Here is a 20,207-nt window from a genome sequence, read left to right as displayed (position 1 = left end):
AGGGTAAGGACACATTTAAACAGATGGAAACATTAGCCAGTATGAAGCAGAGAGGGCACATTCCACGAAATAGGAGAGGACAGCACAACAGCAGAGGGGAACCTGGAGATTGACAGACACAAGAAAGCAACAGACACAATGGTGTGGTGTTGCAGTGACTGATACCCTCAGCAGCATTCAGCAAGTGGTGATTGGAACTCCACCAGCAGCTGGAACTCCACCACCACCAAGGTGAGAAGGGACATTTACCGGGAGCTCCAGAGGTGAACCCAGACAAAGAACTGCCCACCCTGCTGGTCTGTTTGATTTGACCAGAAGTAGAGATAGAGCAGCAGTTCCCAGACAGGCAGTGTGAGAACAGGGTGGATTTCACAGCCCAATCCGCCTCCTAGAGCTGAATTAGGTGCCATTTTGTCTAAGGAGGCAAGGGCTATGGACAACACTGTGCATGCGCTGAGTTGAGCGTAACTCATTTCTGACTCAGTGAACTGCAACACCGTGTCATCCTACAGATTCCAGCCAAGTCAGGTCCTGGTAGCCCTCAGACTTGACGGTTAGCAAACAAGAACTCTAGTAGTGCCATAGTAGTGCCACATCAGGCACCATTTATTACAGTGTGGCAAAGAATTTAAGACTGCAGGGGACAACAGTGAACTGCGCATGTGCTGAGCTCAGCGAGAACTCACTGAACTCAGTGCATTGCACTGGTCCCACAGGAAAATAATACTACAGCATTGTACAGGTCAAGATAGGTCCGTGTGACCCTCAGACCTAATGGCCAACAGCTTCTGCCAAGATCAGCACTACCAACAACCTAGCTATATAGGATATCTGGTGTCTCCCTAATGCTGGTACCTACTCCAACCAGAAGTGGGAGAAAGGTTGTACAGACAATGGTGCAGCCTCAGCACAGAATCACAGGAGATACAGACTGGTGAGCCAGGAGCTGGGGCTACTGAGATCATGGTGGAAATCTAACATAAAAACCCAGATCTGGAACTCGCTAGAGGGAGTGGCACAATTGGCTACAAGCAAACGAAGAGCCATGTACCATCCACAACAAGTAAAATTGAATTGTAGATCTGTGGATGACACAGCTTAGAAACCTGCCCCAAAGAGAAGACTCTGGTAACCAGAAGTACAATGAGCAAGAGCAAAAGAAGAGACAGAAGCACAATGAATATTACTGAAGACTCCCCTACAAAGGAGCAAAAACCCTATGCCAACCTCAGAGTTCACTGAGGAAGACATAGAGAAAATGGGGGATACAGAATTCAAAACACTTGTCATAAAACGTATCAACAATGAGAAGCACATAAAGCAAGCATTCAAGGAACTCAAGGAATACGTCACACTGGAAATGAATCAAATGAAAGCTGCTGATATATCAGAATCTCAGAATACAGTGGAGCAAACTAAAAGTACAGTGGAGAGTCTCCAAAATAGAATGAAGGAGGCAGAAGAAAGAATGTCAGAATTGGAAGGTATTTCCTGTCACCCTGGGGAAACAAACAAAAATCTGGAAGCAGAGCTGGATCAGGCCAAAAAAAGTATTTAAGAATTTAAAGACACTATAAAAAGGCAAAATATAAGAGTTATGGGAGGGAGTCCCAGAAGGTACAGAAAGAGAAGCTGGGTTTACAAGTGTATTTAATGAAATAATAATGAAAATTTCCTAATCTAGAGGAATAATTGAGAAACAAAATCCAGGAAGGACACAGAACTCCCAACAGGGTTGACTAAAACCAATCTTCACCATGACACATGGTTATCAAGCTCTCTTCAATTGAACATAAGATCCTTAAATGTGCACATGAAAAAAAAATCAACTTACATATAAACTCACAAGAGAGTTCTCACAGGAAACTCTATAGGCCAGAAGAGAATGGAGTGACATATTCCAGATTCTAAAAAAAAAAAATTGTCAACCCAGGATAACATACCCAGCAAAGCTTTCCTTTGTCTTTGAAAAGGAAATAATATTGTTACAAAGTCAACAAAAGTTAAAAGAATATGCCTCTTCCAAACCTGCCCTACAAATGATACTTACAGATGTTCTCTTGACAGAGAAAAGAAATAGCGCCCACCAAAGCCAAAGGCAAATGTGAAGAACATCCCAGTAAAATAACAGAAGATTAAATCAATCAACAACCCATTGCTAAAAAGACAGAACCAAACTACCCCCTATTTGTATTAACCCAGAATATTAACTGCTTAAACTCATCAATCAAACATCATAGATTAGCAGACTGGATTTAAAAACAAAACCCATCCATTGGTTACCTACAGGATTCACATTTCACCAACAAAGATTAGTGGAAACTGTATCTCATGGATTTTAATGTTTTTGTAAGTTTTATCTCTTCAAAACACTTTCCTTTCATTAAATTCTTCAATGACTCATAGATCGTACAGAAGCTTCATTTTCTTTAAGAAGGTTCTTGATTTTCTTTTCCAGTTCTTCAGCGACACATTAGTCATTCAGTAGCATGCTATTTAACTTCATGTAACTGGGTAATGGAGACTATCATATCTAGCAGCGTGTCATTTAACTTCACGGCATTGTAAATTTCTATTTTTCTCCCTGTTGTTGGTTTTGTACTGTGACTTTTCATTTAAGGGGATGTATAGTAACTGTGTAATGGAGACTAGCATATCCAGATGTGAGGATACAATGTAGTATACATCTTTACTTCCAAAGATGTATTGAAAATGAAACTGCTTACTCTATCTTGAATAGGATGCCGGACTCTGCCATTGTCCATGCCTGCAATGATGGACATATGACTGTGTGTGGGCAACTGAACTGTGGTAATGATATAGGGGAACACAGTGAGGGGGGAGGGAATTTAGGACAGGTTAAGGGAAATCCCAGGAGCTACAGAACTGTACCATAAAATGCTAATAATAAAAAGAGGTTAAAAAAAATGTATATCATGAAAAAAGAAAGAAAATTACCAAACACTAATAAAAGAAATCATCAAGGACACAAAAGGAAGTAAAGATATTTCTTAGATTGGAAGACTGAATAAATAAAATATCTATTTTATGTAAACCAATCTGAAAGATTTGATGCAGTCACTATCAAAATACCAATGACAACATCTTTATAGTTCAATTTTGGTAAGTTACATGTAAACAAACTTTTATCCATTTCTTCTAGGTCTTCCAACTTACTGGCATACATCTGTTTATAATTCCTAGTGAGCTTTAATGTTGCTAAGGTACCAGCTATAGACTTCTTTTTCATCTTTCATTTTATTGATTTTTTTCTTATTTTTTCCTTAGTTTATGCTTTTTTATTTTACATTTTCAAAAAGCAATTGCTCTTACCATCTTTTTTTTTTACTACTATTTCATTTATCTTATATTCATTTATCTTATATTTATTCCTTCTTATACACTAACTTTGGATTTGGTTTCTTTTTTTGAGGTGTTTGACATGCATGGTTCAGTTGTTTATTATATATATGTATATATATTTACATGTATATGTATTTTTACTGGAGGCATTTACTGCTGCGAATTTCCTCAGTGCTGATTTTGCCATATCCAACCTGTTTTAGGAATATCGTGCTTGTGTTTTGATTGATTTCAAAGAAGTTTTAAATTTTGACTAAATTTTAAATTCCATTTTGACTGCTTCAATGATTCACTGTTAACCTAGTAGCATGTGATTCAGTTCCATGCATTTACATAATTTTTAATTTCTTTTTCTGTTGTTTTATTCTACTGTAGTCAGAGAAAAATACACATGTTTTTTATTACTTGTGAATTTGTTGAGACTTGTTTTGCGGCCTGTTAGCCTATCCTAGAGAACATTCCAGGTGCTGATGATGTATTCTGCAGCTGTTGAATGGAATGTTCTGTGGATGTCCACCAGGTCCTTTTGATCTGTTTCATAGTCTAATGCTGATATTTCTTTGCTGTTTTTATTGCCTGGACGATTTGTCCATACGTGAGAATGGGCTGCTGAAAACCCTTACTATTATAGCATTGAAATTTAGTGCCCCCTTGGAGCCAGTAAATTTTTTTTGCAATAAAATTGCATGCACCAACATTAGGGACATTTGCATTTATAACTATTACTTATTTTTGGACGGATTGATTCTTTAATTCTCATATGGTGACTTTGTCTCTTGTTATGTCTTACAGTCAGTCTATTTTTGTCCTTCTCATTTTTGGTTTCTGTTGGATGCACTTATCTTTTCCTTCCTTTCATTTTCAATCTATGTGTATCTTAACTGGTAAATTGAGTTTCCTGTGGGTTGTATATAGTTGGGTGATAATATTTAATCCATGTAGCCAGGGCTTATCTGTTGCTTGAGGGATTTAATCTGTTCAAGGTTGTTACTGATAAGTAATGACTTAGTCCTATCATTAAAAAATTATTTACAATTTCATTTGTCCTAGTAAATATCATACTTTTCATATTTTATATTGATTGCCATCTTTCATTTCTTGTATAAGCAACTTTTGTAAGGTTGATTTAGTGGTAATGAATTCCCTCAGCTTTTGTTTTTCTTGGAAACTCTATTTCTATTTTATTTATGAAAGATCACCAGATGAAGTAGTTCTTGCTGGTAATTATTTTCTTTCAGAATTTGGAATATATTTTTTTAATTTCTCAGTAAGAATTCTTTTGAAAAATCTGCTGTAAAACTAATGAACAGCTTGCTGTTTGCTTTTCTCTTGCACACTTTAGAATTCTTCATGTTGCACTTTTGAGAGTTTAACTACCATGTGCCACAATGCTATTTTCTGGTCATGTCTATTTAGGGGCGTAGGGATCTCTGTATTTGAATGTTCATATCTTTCTCTACATTGAGAAAGTGTTCAGCTATTATGTCATTATCTAGGTTTTATTTTCAAGGGTTCTTACTGAGGGATCCCTACCTATGATACATTAACAACTAGTATTTTTAAAATTTTAATTAATTAATTTACATTTGGAAGACAAACGGAGATCTTGCTTTCACTAGTTTATAAATGCTTGCAACAGACAGGGTTGGGTCAGGCCAATGACAGGAACTCAGAACCCAATCTGGGTCTCCCACATGGATGGCAGCAGCTGCCATGGAGGAGGAGGAGGAGGAGGAGGGCTGTGCTGGCTGACACTGAGCTAAGTGGCACCTGAGCCACAGCTCTGCGATGCCGGCCGAAGTCAGAATGAGTCCACACTACCAGGTGCAAGGCCTTGCCTGATGCCAGCACTGAGGTTCAAGGCAAATCTGTCAGTTTACTTTCCCACCCTACCCCTTAGCTATTGGGCTCTTGTTCTGTTAGTAGTTGGGGAAGGAAGGTGGTAAAAGTGGACCAGAGGCTCTGTTCTGGAGACAAAGGCTGGAGCCTCACCAAAGGCTCTAGGCCTCACCATAGCAGGCCTGGTACTGGTATCCAAGGCTAAGGACTGGACCTGGCTGTCTCTTCCTCTCCCAAGCAGGAGGCATCTCTCTCCATACTGTGCTACCTGGAACTGGGAGAAGGGCAATGCAACAACTCTTTGGGTATGTTTGATGTCTTTTTTTTTAATCACAATAAACCCAGGCCTTCTCTCACATGTCTCCCGTTATTAACATGACTCAACACATGAAGAGCTGTTCAAATCACTGCCCTTGTGAGGCGAAGGCAGGGAGCCATATTCAGTCACCAATGTGTTTTGCCTTCATCCTAACTTTTGGGTTTCTATATTTGTACAAGCTGCTGGATGATGCTGATCCAGGTTTCATTTGGAGTATTGAGTCTTCTAGTCTGGGATTTCCTGTTCTCTACCAGCCCAACACACTTTTCTGTGCAACTGAGTAAAGATGGAGTCAATACGATCCCCAACTGCACAGCTGACCTTCTGGGGCTCTGAGTCTATGGCTGAGCCTTTACCCAAGTGACTGAAAGACCAGGACTGTCCCACATCAAGACGCAGCCAGGCTTGTGGCCTTTCCACTAGTGCCACCTACAAGCAACATGCTAGATGGCCCCAGAGATAAATGGAGATGTGACAGATGCCCTCAAATGAGCAAAATCTACCAATAAAGTATCATGTCCTTTAGTAAAATCATAAAGAAAATGATGAGTTTCATTCTCTACAGTCTGAATTCATGGCTTGGAAGCTACTGACCCCATGTATCCAAGCACTGCCTACCAGTGATGAGTGTTACTGAGAACAGCCACAACGATCTTCTCTTCCGACATGCTAGGAGTATGCATAGACAAGGCTGGGTGAGACCACTAAGAAACAATAAGAACACAGCACCTGGACAGAAAGCCAGGCCTGTCAGGAAAGAGCCTCAGACAGGGATAAGACACTCTCCAGGGTGGAGCAGGTGCAGCACGGGCAGCTCCCACCAAGGCACTGCACCTGCTTCAGTACCCTTCATTTACCCAACACCTGCAATCCACCTGGCCCTTGTTCCTTGTGATGAGAGCATGCGTGGGGATTCAGAGCAACCAGATGGTCCTCATTCATGCTGCCCTCAGGGGCTGTGCACAGACATGGGATCCTCAGGCGAGCTGCCAGGTAGAAACGCCATGGACCTAACAGCCTGTGTAGGCTCTGGGGTCAGCAGCAGGGCATGCAGGCCAGAGGCAGGCAAGATACCTGGGGCATGAGAAGGATAGGCTAGGAGGCCAGGGAATGGAGCGCAAGATATACAGAAGATACTGAGGCCCAGGTGGGCTGAAATACAAATTCAGAGACACTGCTCATTCATCATAGGTGCTTTTTCTGTTCTTCTGGCACTTTTCCAGAGCTCCAATCAGCACAGCCCCTTGTTCATAGCCATTTTCCCCTAATTGTCACATATGCAGAGAATTCCTCAGTGTACTGCCCAGGGCTGGGAGAGACCCTCTGTGCCACATGTACTGATCTTTCACCATCTGTGCTCTAGAGGGACACACACCTGCCATGACGGCCAGTGTGTGAAATACCCAGTGACGTTCATGGTTACCCTGAGTGTTGACAAGGAAATCTCAGCTTTAGGGACAGCCTTAGCCCACCAAGCACAGGGTTTTACAGGCTAGTCTCAAATGGAGAAAACAAGTTAATTCTGTGATGATTTCCTACCGGAGTTCCCCACCCCTCACCCCAGGGTTAGGTATCATTAAGATATGCCACTCTTTCCTTAAAAACATAACTTTCCGGCTCCCAGGACTTCCTAAGGATAATTTTCTAAGTGTGATTATGATTCATGGAATGGAAATATTCAATTAAGCATGACGGAGATTTCATTAGCATTACCTGGCATGGCTGATTCTCTCCCCTCCCATAATTAGTTTTCCTTTTGTCCTGTTCAGAAATTTCTTTCCCACTTATGAATGCAAATTGTACACAGTGGCTTGATGATCTTCCTTAAAAAACAGTCTGACTTATTGTCTATGAAGCTGCCCAGCTTGTCATAAAAAGGTCAGGGGGCAAGTTGCAACTGGACAAAATTCACACAAATGAAACCCGATCACACCTCCCAGAATCCCCAGACGCTCGGTTCCCAGAGTGGGACAGCTCCAGACCATGTCTGCAGAATTGCTTCCGTGGTCCCAGAGGGGGTGGGAATGAGACCTGCTCCCATGTCCCAGGCCTGCTCCTGACTTTGCTGTCGCCTCTCACCCCAGTGTCTCTACCTGCTGACTCACAGGCTCTGACCATTCAGAGAGGCCTGCATGGATGGTGAGGCGCTGTGGCTGTGAGGTTAGAGGCCACCAGAGTGGATGTCCAGGCCACAGGATCTTTATGCTGGGCCAATGAGACAATAGAGAGGAAAGGCACTGATTCTTCACCTCCTCCTTTTCTCTCTTTTCAGGGAAGTTACTCCTTCTAATATATATATTTTTAAATTTTACATTATTTTTAACAGATGCAATGTGACTTGTAGATAAAAAGCTAAGAACATAACAAGAGGAGTTCCTAACACATATCTTTACATCTGAGAACTTCCAGAAGTCATCCAGCCCAACTGCCTGATGCCACAGAGAAGGCAACAAGGCCCAGAGAGGGTAAGCAAGTGGCCCAAGAGCACACACAGCTAGTTCATGGTGACAGCAGGATTAGAACCAGGATACCTGACGTCGCACCCCGTCGCTCCTGTGCCTTTCCTCTAGGGATGACTCCCGTTTCCTCCCATGGAGACGAGGAGCAGCAGGAAGGGGAAGCAGATCTTTGCATTTTGAGAGGAGACAGACAACTCCGTAGAGTAACTGGTGCTCTTTGGAGGGAGTCTTGGTCCAATTCACCTGCAGACATATGGTCAGCAAAGTGGACACTAAGGCTGGCTGCAAGGGCAACCTTTGTGCACCTTGATTGTGGACACAGAGGAATGGGTGTGAATAGTGAGTAAGAACCACTGGCAGGCACGGGCACATGGCTTTCCTAATAGTGAATGAGTGGAATCAACACTCAAATCCCAAGCCAGAGTCAGGAATCGTGCAGAAAGGAATCGCACCCTTGAGAGAGGCTGAGGACATGGCAGAATGATAATGAGATGGGGAGCTGCTCTGGGACCCAAAGCAGGGGCTGGGTCAAGGCAGTGGAAGGGCAGCCCTGGGATCTGCTGCTCGCACACAATCCCTGCAGTAGTGGAGAGACTCTGAAATGGAACCCTTGGGGGTGAACAACCCCTTGGTAGCCCATGCTCCACCCAGTGCTGAGCATGATGTCCCAGCTGGACAAGGAAAACGCCTTTCTCTATCATCACAGTCAGACCTCTGCTTCAGCAGGGGCAGAGACCTGTCTTTCTGTCAAGGGCCACTTAGCTGTGTAACATCATCCACTGGCCATACAGAATCCAGCAGCACTAGCAAGCCTGTCCTCTCTCTCCTTAATAACACAGCCATGCTAGTGGTGGCATAGAAAACAATTTCCAGACTCTCTTGAACTGAGGGATCCATATTGAAGAACTGGCCAATAGGGATAAAGAAATTAATCATTTACAAAGTGAGACTAACTTAATGGGCAGGGACTTCTATGCCTTCTTCCAGCTGAGAACAATGTTGTGATGGCTGCAAAGAAGGCAGTCATCTCATGCATGTGACACAACCCTGAAGGTGGTAGACAGCAGCCAAGAAGGACACAGCAGAGCGAGGACCTGAACTTAAAAAACAGACTTTTGTAAAGTTAGAGGAAAACAGGTTTCTACTTGTGTAACTGTTATTTTATTTTTTTTTTACTATTAAATGTAACCAACTATTCTCCCTGACTGGAAGAGATGCTCCTGGTCTCTCAGCCAGGGGCCCATCCCTGGAGAGCCATGGGGAACTACCACCTATTGGAAGTGGAAAGGAAGAGCAATAAGAGAGTATCGATCCCCAGCTGCAATAGCTGGAATTCCAACTTGGAGATGGGCAATTAAAATAATGGAGAGGAAAAACATCCCAAACCAAATTACGCATTTCACTGATAAGAGAGGTGCTTTGTTGTGACCCAGAGGACGGATCTGAGAGTTGCAAAATGAGCGAAAGCTTCAGGCAAGTGTTTTAGAAAAATCATTCTTCAAGAAATGTAGCCTCTGGGCCAGAGTGGAATGAGAACTGCTGTGGCAGAGTGAGAGCGAGAGAGGAGTTAGTTCAAGGAGCTTTCTGTGCTTACAGGCATGCAAAGCTGCTGGGAGCAGTGTGAACCGCCAGAGCATTATTCTCATTATTACTAATGGTTCTTAATAAACCAAGGGGCAATGGGCAGGAGGGGGGTTGTCTCCATGGGCTGAATGTTCAAAACCTTACTGCAGCTGTACTAATAACTAAACATAATTTGACACTTAATGACAATTCCTGATCTGCAGCTCTCCCCATGTCTCCTCTCACAGAGTAGAACGAAGCCAGGGCCTCAGTCAATGGAATAATCCAGTTAAGTGTCCCTCCATTTGGGAACTGTTTAGAACTGAGAGTTTAACAGCAGAGTTGCAAAAGGCAAAAACAAGTCAGTATTTACTGATTCAAACAATCAAGACTCTTATTATAAGGCGGCTATCTTTTGTTATTGTCAAGTAAATGTTCAAGTAGTCTGAACAGCCCTGGATGTGCATGTTGTCATTTCAATCACTCTAAAGCCTTTCAAGATATGAAACATAATTTCTCATGAATGACATTTGTACTTCATTTTAATATCGAATATAAACACCTTTTTAGTGTTCAGAGTGTTGTTTTAAACATTTAGTATTTGAAAGGCAGAATGACAAGCAAAGGTAGAGATGCACATAAACAAGGAGGGAGAGTCAGGCTACCAGCCAGGTTCAGCAGGCCAAATCCAGGAGCCAGGAGCTCTGTGTGGGTCTCCCATGGGAGTGGCAGGAGCCCCAGGTCCTTGGGCCATCACCTTTTTGCTGCCTCCCAGGTGCTTTAACTCAAAGCCGGATGGGAAAGCAGAGCAGCCAGGGCTTCAATAGGCACTCTGGTATGTGAACATCTTAAGTGGCAGCTTAGGATGCAATGCCTGTGCCCCACCAATCATTTTTTAAAAACCATACCCAGTTGTTTCCTTCTTATCTAAGGGGGATGTGTTCTAAGACTCCCAGTAGATAACTAAAATCTCAGTTCTGAACCCTGTCAGCTATGTTTTATCCTACAAAAATGCCTACAGTAAAATGTCACATAAACTCATTAAGATATTAACAATAACAGTGAAACAGAACAATTGTAACAATAAACACTAATAAAATGACCATCCTTATGTTCATGCTTTGGGGCCACCATTAGGAAAAATAAGAGGTACCTGGGCGATGCAAGCACTGCACTACCCTGGCTGTCCATCTGGTAACTGACATGGGTCCTAGGAACCAGCATGGGACAATGGGAAGATTTTTACCCCGGGCAAAATGAGATGGGACAGGGAAATGAGCAATTTCATCACCCTACTCACACAAGTTAAAATATCAATTGTTTATTTCTGCAATTTTCTAATTTAATATTTTTGAACCATGGGTAACTTGAAGGCAGAAAGTGAAGCCACTGGTCTTACACAGTTACCGGAAGCAGTACAGTACAGTACATGTGAGCCGGATCAAGGAAGATGGACAGATAAAATTGAACCCAAACATTTTAGCTGCATGTAAATGTATATAAACCCCTCGTTACAACTTGTGTTTGGAATTGCTATTGAACACATTTTGCAGAATTTTGGTGCAGAGAGATGTTCCCTCCATTTAAGGAAAAAAATTCTGTTTGTAGAAATAAAAGGGAAGGAAATGTCCAACAGAGGAGTGAGAGCACCGTATAGATCTAGCACCTGTGCTCCGAGCTTCCCACTGGCCTGCAGGCAGTAGGCGTTGGAAAGCAGTCTGTTCAACGAATGAGCCATCCCAGGTCCTTCAGAGAATTAGAAGGGCTTATGATGCCTGGGTTACATTCCGCAAGCTGAGTTTCCATGGGAAAAGCAACAGTACTTCTAGCACAAAATCAAGGTACAAACACATCCTCCAGGAAGAGCTTTAACTGCCATAGTTAGAGCATCCTACATCACATTCTTTGGCAACAGTATCTTTGCTGATTCTTACTCACTATTAAAGGATGTACTATATGTATTGCCTTTGAGTCCTAGAGGGAGAGGGGGAGAGTCTGTTAAGATAATGCCACAAGACATTTAAGATACTTACTGCTGGTGGAGGACAGGTGGCTGTAGTCAGACCTGAAACACAAGACCTTAGTGTTAGTAGGATTATCCACCATCTTCCCTTATCTAAATGATTTAGTCAAGCTAGAATTCTGAAAAATCAATGGTTAGTAGCATTTTAACTGGTAAGGGAATGTCACAAATGAAAACCTTAGTATGAGGCTCATTTTGTGCAAGATAAAAGACATCTGGATGTGAAAGCAGAATTTTAAAGGGATTTTAGAAACCTGAGCCCTTTTAGTGGGCTCCATGAACCCTCCCAATGGGGTCCAGGAGCTCTTGAGCCATCTAATGCGGTTAGCAAATTTTTGAATGGTTGTTTCTATCTGCAAGGGGGAAGGCTCAACATTTTCAACGGATCCTTGGCTCCTCAGCAGACTAAACCTCTGCAAAGCAGCACCCTTCAGATGCTGCCACCACACCAAAGGAGATATTTCTCAGCTGATATAAGCAGGGATGCCTGCGGCCATGAAGGCCTCCACATTTAAGCCATGGCCAATCAGCAGGAAACTCCCAGGCACAAAGAGGTTTCCCCTGATTCCAGTCCTTGCTGGAGACTAGAGGAACAGGATGTGTACTGCAATAGGGAAAAGGAAAAGGCAGGGCTGGGGTGAAATGGACCATTCAGTTTCCATGCTAAAATATCAGCTGGCAGCACCCAGCCACTGTGAGAATGGGAATCAGGCCAGACCTCAGCCTTGCCTAATCTCCACTGAGTGTCTCTCCTCCTCATGCAGCTTAGGTGACTCTCCGGCAAGGAACTCTGTATGGAAAGTATTTATTCCCCTCCCCAAGTTTCCCAAAGTTGTTCCTGGCAAGAAATTAATCATTTTGGGCCCCTAGGGATTTATTGTGGCTTGGTACTTAGGGGATACCGTTACGCAAATAAACTGCTTAAATTATGTTTAATTTTATAGACACAAACTTCTTAGTCTCATGTTGTCTCTCTTGAATCATCCACTGAGGTTCTTCCCACATAAAAAAGCACATAGGAAGCCTCTTTGTGAAAATCCATCAGAAGCTTGCCTTTTGTTAGTTAATATAGCCTGCAGTCCCAGACAGCATGCTGCAGACAGATTAGTAGAGGAGCAAGAGGGAAGAGATTGCACGTGGTTTTCTCTTTTTCAAAGACAATACTTTAGTAGTCACAGAATTTTAGTAATCATTGACTTTTCAAACCAGAAAGAATAACAGCTACTAATATTTGCACATTCCTTGATAGGTTACAATATGCATTTATATTATGTATGCATATATATGTGTATCTGTATGTGTGTGTATATATATATGTATATACATGTGTCTATATATATATATGGGTTTTTTATTTGGCTCATCAGAAAACTACAGTAATACTAGTTGTAACAGAGTCAAGAGGGCAGAAATAGCAAGGATTTGAACTAAATGTGCAGGGTGGGTAGCAAGGAAGGAGCTGGCAGGGAGCTGGATTGGCTGGGGGTGTGCTGACATGGAGAAGGCAGAAGTGCCAGCACTGATGCATTAAACTCTGCCTGGAACCAGGCAAGACATACGTAGACTTTGGGACAATACTTGGGTAAGTAACTAGATATAAATGAAAAGAAAGCTCAACAATCACCCACGGTGGCAGATTCAACAGCAAAACAATCCCATGACAATCTGATCATTTTAAGATGGCCAAACTTTAAAGAAACACCATGACTATTCAAGAGCAATATACACTAAGAGTAGACAACATTACCATTTCTTTTTTTATTATTAAAGACTTGCCAGTGTTTTCAGAGAGAACTTTCCAAGTACTCCTGAGGCAGATGGGGTTCACATATGCATACATTTTAAACACTTGCGTACAGATGGATACAAATGCAGGAAGAAATTGACATTGGAAACATAGTTCCAGAGTCTTAATGCATATTTTAGGACAGGCGTTAGCATAACTGACACCCCTCTCCACGATTCCACTAAACTAAAGGCACTGATTGGGCAAGCCCTGCCAACTGGTCGGTCTTCAACAGTCACACTTGTCCTGCTCCAATTCCTTCTCCACACAGCAGCCAATCTTTGTAAAGCACAAATCTAATCCTCCCTCCCTCCCTCTCTCTCTGTCTCTCTGGATGAAATTCAAGCTCCCTAGTGGAAAACACAAACCCCTCTCTCCAGGGCAGATGGTCTCTGCCCCATTCTGCTGCCCAACTTCCATTCCTGTTCACCGTCAAAACAGAAACCAAACAGCCAAAAGGGTCACCACTCATCTCACACTGCCCTCTGGCCTCCGACTGGAAGCTTCTGCTACTGGCACTTGGTGGCCACAATGGCAGAGACACAATTCCGAGTTGCTCTTTTCACTTCACACCATCGTAACAAGCTGACGCCGAGTTCCTGCCATTATCATTTTAGATGAAGCGATGCACTATAATATATTCAACTACTTCCCTCTGCTTGGCTATATGATTGTTCCCGATTGCTCATTTCTGCAAAGCACATGGCAATGAGATATTTACGAACACAGCCATCTTTTATTTCCTTGCCCTTGAAAAAAATTATCATCACTAAGAATAAAGACGGAGTCAGGGTCTGCACACTTTTCTAACTTTTAACATACTCCAAATAACCCTAAAGGATCACTTACTGGAAATTACACAGAAGACAAACTATAAAGTTGGAAACGGTTTTGCACACAAATAGGTTCAAATGATTTCAGAGAACAGCCAGATACTTGATTAGGATTCCCGGGAGGAGCAGAAATATGCCAGCATTTTTAGAGTGAAGAATAGCAGTTGGTACCTTCCCAGATCTTTGTTTCATGGTCTCACATGCTAAGAAGTTTCCTGACTCACTCTGCTTTAGAATCAACCTTCTCACAATGACATACAAAAGGTGAAGTAGGGAATTTTAGGGTGAAAAATTTTGGACACATGATACAGAGGAGCATAATTATCCCAGTATATGTTTTCATACACCTGAAGTTAAGGAGAGGGCTTCAAAAAGTCCATGGCAAAATGGAATTTAAAGATAAGTTTACTTTGGTGCAAAACATTTCAGAAGGTAAACCACAGTTTTTTTTTCTCATAATACACATCTCTCACAGTACACAATTTCTATAAAGTTTCTGAAGCCCCCATGTATTTTTGCATTGATACAAATATTTTAACCCCATTTGCCTACCCACTTTTAGAAGTGCTTTCATATATAAAATGAACATGCTTTCAAATTCTCTCTTCCAAGTAAATCATGGTATAAGAACTGATCTTGGCATTTCTGCCAGAAAGGTTTTGATGTTTCTGTAAAATGCCAGCACAAGGCACCGGGGGCTCCATCTGCTAACTCTCTATACACTGAATTAAATGTCTGGGAGTGCAGGGTTAACCAACTCCATCCTGAACAGACAGCTAACAGAGTTCTCCATCATCTCATCTTCTGCATCACATGCCTCCTGGTAGCTTAATAAGTTCCATTCTAAAATTGAGTCCATTATATCCTTTCCCCTTCACTTGCTTAATTCTAGCCCATGAATTGTTTGTGATCTCTTGGGTCATGACAAAACATCAGTTGGAGGTCACATAGAGACAGAGAATTTGGCACGACCGCTGCATAAGCAGAAGCAGCTCAGCGAGAGCTGACACAGAAGTGTGGGTCCATCAATGCCAGACCAAACTGCCGAGTTCAAACAACCCATCAAGTTTGCTGGGACTGTTCATCACTGATGTATCAGTCTTTATCAAGCACTGGCTTGTTCTGAGCGTACAAGGAACTCCCTGTACCTCTGGTCAGGGATTTTATTTCTTCAGCTAATTTACCACTTCATCATCCCACCTGTCAGTTTCTAACAAAGTCCAAAGAAGCACAACCTTGCTTCCAAGAACTTTTAGGAAATTTGGGTGTTTGTTTTTTATGATATCCATGATCACAGAAGACCACACATTTGCTTCTTGTCTTGGCTTGCAATGGGTCGATTAGATAGCAAAGGCGGTATTTCAAACACAACAGGCTGAGTAGAAAATGAGAATTAAGCAGATCACACTGCTACACAACAGATAATAGCACTACATGGGAAGCATGCTGGAGACCAGGACTTCCCTTCAATCCATTCACCCCAATCCACATTCCTCTATCTGTAAAATAATAACAGTACTGAGGGATGTCCTACAGTCAGCTGGGTGTTCTGAATGAAGGTCAAACTGCCTGGGGTATTTAAATGCATCAGAGCATCTATTATGACTATAAAGAAGCTGTGGTCTTGAGTTCATCATTTTCATTGTATAAACCTTATCATTTGCAGTATTCTTTTTAACAATAACAAGGGTACAATGAGAAATAACAATGGGCTGAAGGTTGACATATGCCAGGCACTGTTCTACAGATTCCCTGAACGCTCAAAACAACCCTGTGAGGCAGGTACTAGTGCCAGCACCTCCATCCCACAGAGGAGGAGCCTTGAGTGCACTCCTGCAGATAGCAATGGGTTTGCTCCTGTGACTGTGGCTTTCATCATGACCAGCACACTCTGCCCACTGGAGTTGAGTCCCACAGGGTTCCTCAGATCCATCCCTTGAATGGATAAACAAGAAGACTGAACATCAGCCTGAGTAATGTGCTCACCGCCCTTGCTCCTATGCTTTGTTCACCTTCCCCACAACTGCCACGCCACTCCCAATCCCAGACGATCCTTTCTGCCTGTTGGCTCTCTCTGTCTGACTCTAGGCAACTGAGCAGGGCTGCAGGAAAACAGTCAGGCCAACTCCTAATCATTCATCTCAACCTGCTCTCACTTAACACTCCCCAAAATGACCATTTCGTATCTCCACTCTTCGGGGCCTCTGGGAGAGTGCCATATGGACCTCTCATGGAAACCTCAGCTTCCTTTCCCTCACCCTGCTGTGAGAGGGAAGATGCCTCTTGCCCAAGGCAGAGCCAGCCACAGTGACCACAAGTCCACCTGCTTCCACCTTTCCTGAGGCCTGACAGTACAGACCATCATCTTCTCTCCAATCTCCATTTCTAACAGACTACTTCCCATCAGCACTGGCCATTCATTCAGCCCCAACAGTTAGGAAATCCATCCTGTACCCCACCCTCCACTCTAGCTACTTGCTCCCTTCTTCTTCTACTCCCTTCTGGAGCCACCCATCCAACTTCTGCCTTCACTACCTCACTGCCGACTACCTCTCTAACCTGTCATTATTACCTTTTTCTTTTCTTTTTTTTTTTTTTAAGAAAAAGGACTTTTCACACCCCTCAGTAGCATAGTTGAGTTTTCCTTCTTTTCTCAAAACTTTCCTGGGGACTCCGTGCAATAGCCTAATGGCTAAAGTCCTCACCTTGCACGTGCTAGATCCCATACTGGTGCTGATTTGTGTCCTGGCTGCTCCACTTGCCATCCAGCTCCCTGCTTGTGGCCTGGGAAAGCAGTGGAGGATGGCCCAAAGCCTTGGGACCCTGCACCTATGTGGGAGACCTGGAAGAAGTTCCTGGGTCCTGCCTTTGGATTGGCTCAGGTCCGGCTGTTGTGGCAACTTGGGGAGTGAAGCAGAAGATGGAAGACCTTTCTCTCAGTCTCCTCTCAAAAACAAAACAGAAAAACCTCCCAAAACCAAAAACACAACTTCTCTGGGCATCAGTGTTATCACCATCTTCCTCCTCTGATTCCATGCCTGCTCATTCCCAGGCCCTTTCAGCAGCTCAAGCTCCTTTACCTGGTATTTCCATGCTTGGCTCCCCTGGGCTTGTCTTGCTAAGAACTTGCTGCTGGGAGGTGTTGGTGGATTCAATGAGTCAGTAAAAGACTCAAAACCTTAGAACACATGGCTCATGCAAAAGCTAAGTGACTGTTTCTTATTACTTTTCAATGGATTAAGCTCTCCCAGGACTTCAATAGTCGCTTTCAGGTAGACAAAATGCAATGTCACTGTACAGTCATCTGAGCTCCATCTAATGCTGTGGCCATCTACTGAACATTTCTCATGACCTCAGACACACAATGAAAATGAGGTGCCTCATACTCTGCCTCAATCTGACCAGGAAAAGATTGCAGACCCCTTCAAGAATACGATCAGTAAAGACAATAAGTGCTCATCTCCCAAGAAACTCACAAAGCATGTCATATTGCATACAACTTGAGAAAATTCACGGATTCCCAAATTAAGATTGCTGTCTTAGTAGATGCATTACTTGAGCTGACTCTTGAAAGGAGAGTATAGTTAGTTACACCTGTTGGATACAGGTGTGCCAAGTGGAAAGGGCATAGCTGGGCAAGAGGATGGCTTAACAAAGGCAAGGAAAAAGGGGGAACAAGTTGGGTGTGGCTAGGCACAAAGCACAAAGAACCTGGTGAGAAAGCAGGGCAAGAAAGAGAAGGAACTCTTCAACTGGGGTTTGAGGCCACATTAATTTCTGTGTACTTTATAGGTAAGAGAAGCAAAAAAAGTTTCCAAAGGAAACAGACAGGGTCAGATCTACATTGTACAAAATGAGACTGACTGATAGCAAACATTTACTGAGTTTTCTTTGTGCTTTCCATGAAATTTCAACAAGTAGCACATTATTCGAAAAGCTAGATGAGCACACAAAGACAGCAAGCTCTGGAAAAACAGAGGAACTCCAAACGGCATTTTTTGTTTGTTTGCTTGTTTGACAGTTAATCCAAAAATTCAAGGGACACAGGAATGCATGGCAGATGTAAGACTAAGAAGCACACATCAGATCTATGTTTGTTGAAATGCACGCCATCCTACCTTTAGCTTAAAGATGCTAGTGATGCAACTGAAATGCTTAAGAGACAATTCAGTTTGCCTACAACAATACAATCTGGTGACAGAAACAGAAAATGGACATCCAGAGGTCAGAGCCCCAGTCCTCTTCCTCAAGACACAACCCTGGGAAACAAATATCTGTTTTGGGATATGCTACAAACTAAACACGGACGGATTGGTAAACACTTTTACTCAATCCAGCTGTGGAAGAGCTGGTTAATTCTGCTTTCTTGCTTGTTTCATGGTCCAGGTAGCTAGAGGCAGAAAAAAAAAAATGACCAAGGACCTTTAACTAAAGTTGATACAATGTAATTGCCAGAAAGTGTGGAAAAATGTAAGGGGAGTTGGGTATTTGGAATCGGGTTACCCCTACGGGATCATAACTGATTTTTGCAACAAATGAGGAACAATCTCAGATTTGGATAACAGGGTAAATGGGAACTCCCAGATCTGGGCTAGCAGTGCTGACGGTAGGGAGGCAGTAGGGGAAGTTGGGAAGCCTAAAGGGAGGTTGTTCAGTGAGACTTGCCTGAGTTTGGATGCTCTTCCTGGGCTCACTTGGTTGCCAAGCACCAAGATTAGCCTAAATCCTCTCAGCCCTTCCAGGAGGCAGGCTTTCTGCAGTTGGGGCAGCTGTTGGCCTCCCAAGCCTAACTCCAGAAAGGAAAAGACACCCTTTCCTCCTGGGCCAGTCTTGCATCCTGACTGTGGTGCTGACTCTGCAATGGAAAGTCCTTCAGAGATAGGAGCTGGGTGGACGCCTTTACAAGGACATTCATCTGCTTAAAGATAACCTGCTCTTTGTCCCAAGCAAGGACACAGTGTTACCGGTAAAGGACTGATCTGCTTGCAAAGGTTTGAAGAATCGAATCCACGAAAGCCAACAGCAGATTTCAATCAGCAGGGCTCCATCACAGCACCAGCTGTACCGCATTCCCCACAGACAGGTGCCTTAGGAGGCAAGTTTGGAGAGGGTTGAAGAGTGCAGGTAGTGTCCTCCACAGCAAAGGATGGAGACCCACAATAAAGACAACAAGTGGAGACACCATCCTAATGACTTTTGGGTGCCAGGTGACCCACTCTGCTTTTCCTGCACCCCGACTCCAGGGCTCCACTCCAACGGAACCCCGGATCCCGCACAAGGTCGAAACAAGTGCACGGGCATCGCTTCTTTCCAGCGATGCTGTTAAGGGGCAGTACTCTGGCCTGGCACTCACGTGACAAGGGAGGACAAGAGGGTCTGCGGTGGTAGGACACATAACCTCGATTCCGTCCACTTTCCTCCCCCTCGGGCTGGAGGAACGCCCCAAGCAGTCACGGGCCACGTGGTTCTGGCCCTCACGGGACAGCACGGGAGGAGGTGGGCGGTGGGAATCCCACCAAGAGGGGAAGACCCGTGTGTGTCGCCGTCCCGCCGCTGGGGCCCCAGCTCCATGGCTGGAATCAGGAGGATTCCCTGGCTGCAGGAGCCGCCGCGCAACTCGGAGCACCCGCTGCCCGCTGCCCGCCCCGCGCCGCTCACCCTCCGGTTTCGGCGCCGGAGTCCGCGCAGTCGTCCTCCTCGCCGCCGCCGCCCGCCTTCGGGTCCATGGTGCGCTTCCCGACCACGCTCCGCTCGCAGGTGCCGGGCGTGATCCGGCGTGCGCGCTCTCCGGGCCTCCCAGGCCGGCCCGGCTCCCTCCGAGCGTCTCGCAGCTCGGCTCCCGCAAACAACTCGGGCACCCGCGGCCGTGGCCCTCGCCGCGCCCCCTCCCGGCCGCGCCTGGCCCGGAACCAGCGGCCGCGCCCGCCGCGCCCCGCCCCTGGGCACTCGGCGGTGCGCGCGGGGTGGGAGCGCGCGCGCGGGTGTGCACGGGGTGCGAGCGCACGCGGGTGTGCGCGCGAGG

The 20,207-nt window shown here is 44.2% G+C and overlaps 1 protein-coding gene across 1 annotated transcript in view; it reads right to left on the bottom strand.

Annotated features, from left to right (window-relative positions):
- The window catches only part of FAM124A (family with sequence similarity 124 member A), an 83,436-nt gene extending 63,493 nt beyond the window's left edge, over window positions 1-19,943 (bottom strand). The window contains exons 1-2 of the mRNA XM_040991458.1: window positions 19,844-19,943; window positions 11,577-11,608 (exon numbers count right to left, since the gene is read on the bottom strand). Of these exons, the coding sequence (XP_040847392.1) occupies window positions 11,577-11,608; window positions 19,844-19,911 (100 nt within the window). The 5' untranslated portion in view covers window positions 19,912-19,943. The remainder of the gene's footprint in view (window positions 1-11,576; window positions 11,609-19,843) is intronic.
- Between the last annotated feature and the right edge of the window lie 264 nt (window positions 19,944-20,207).

The sequence above is a fragment of the Ochotona curzoniae genome, unplaced genomic scaffold (genome assembly GCF_017591425.1).
Source record: "Ochotona curzoniae isolate NIBS_2020 unplaced genomic scaffold, NIBS_Ocur_1.0 contig_64, whole genome shotgun sequence".
Classification (NCBI taxonomy): Eukaryota; Metazoa; Chordata; class Mammalia; order Lagomorpha; family Ochotonidae; genus Ochotona; species Ochotona curzoniae.
This window is presented reverse-complemented; position numbering and strand designations above follow the sequence as displayed.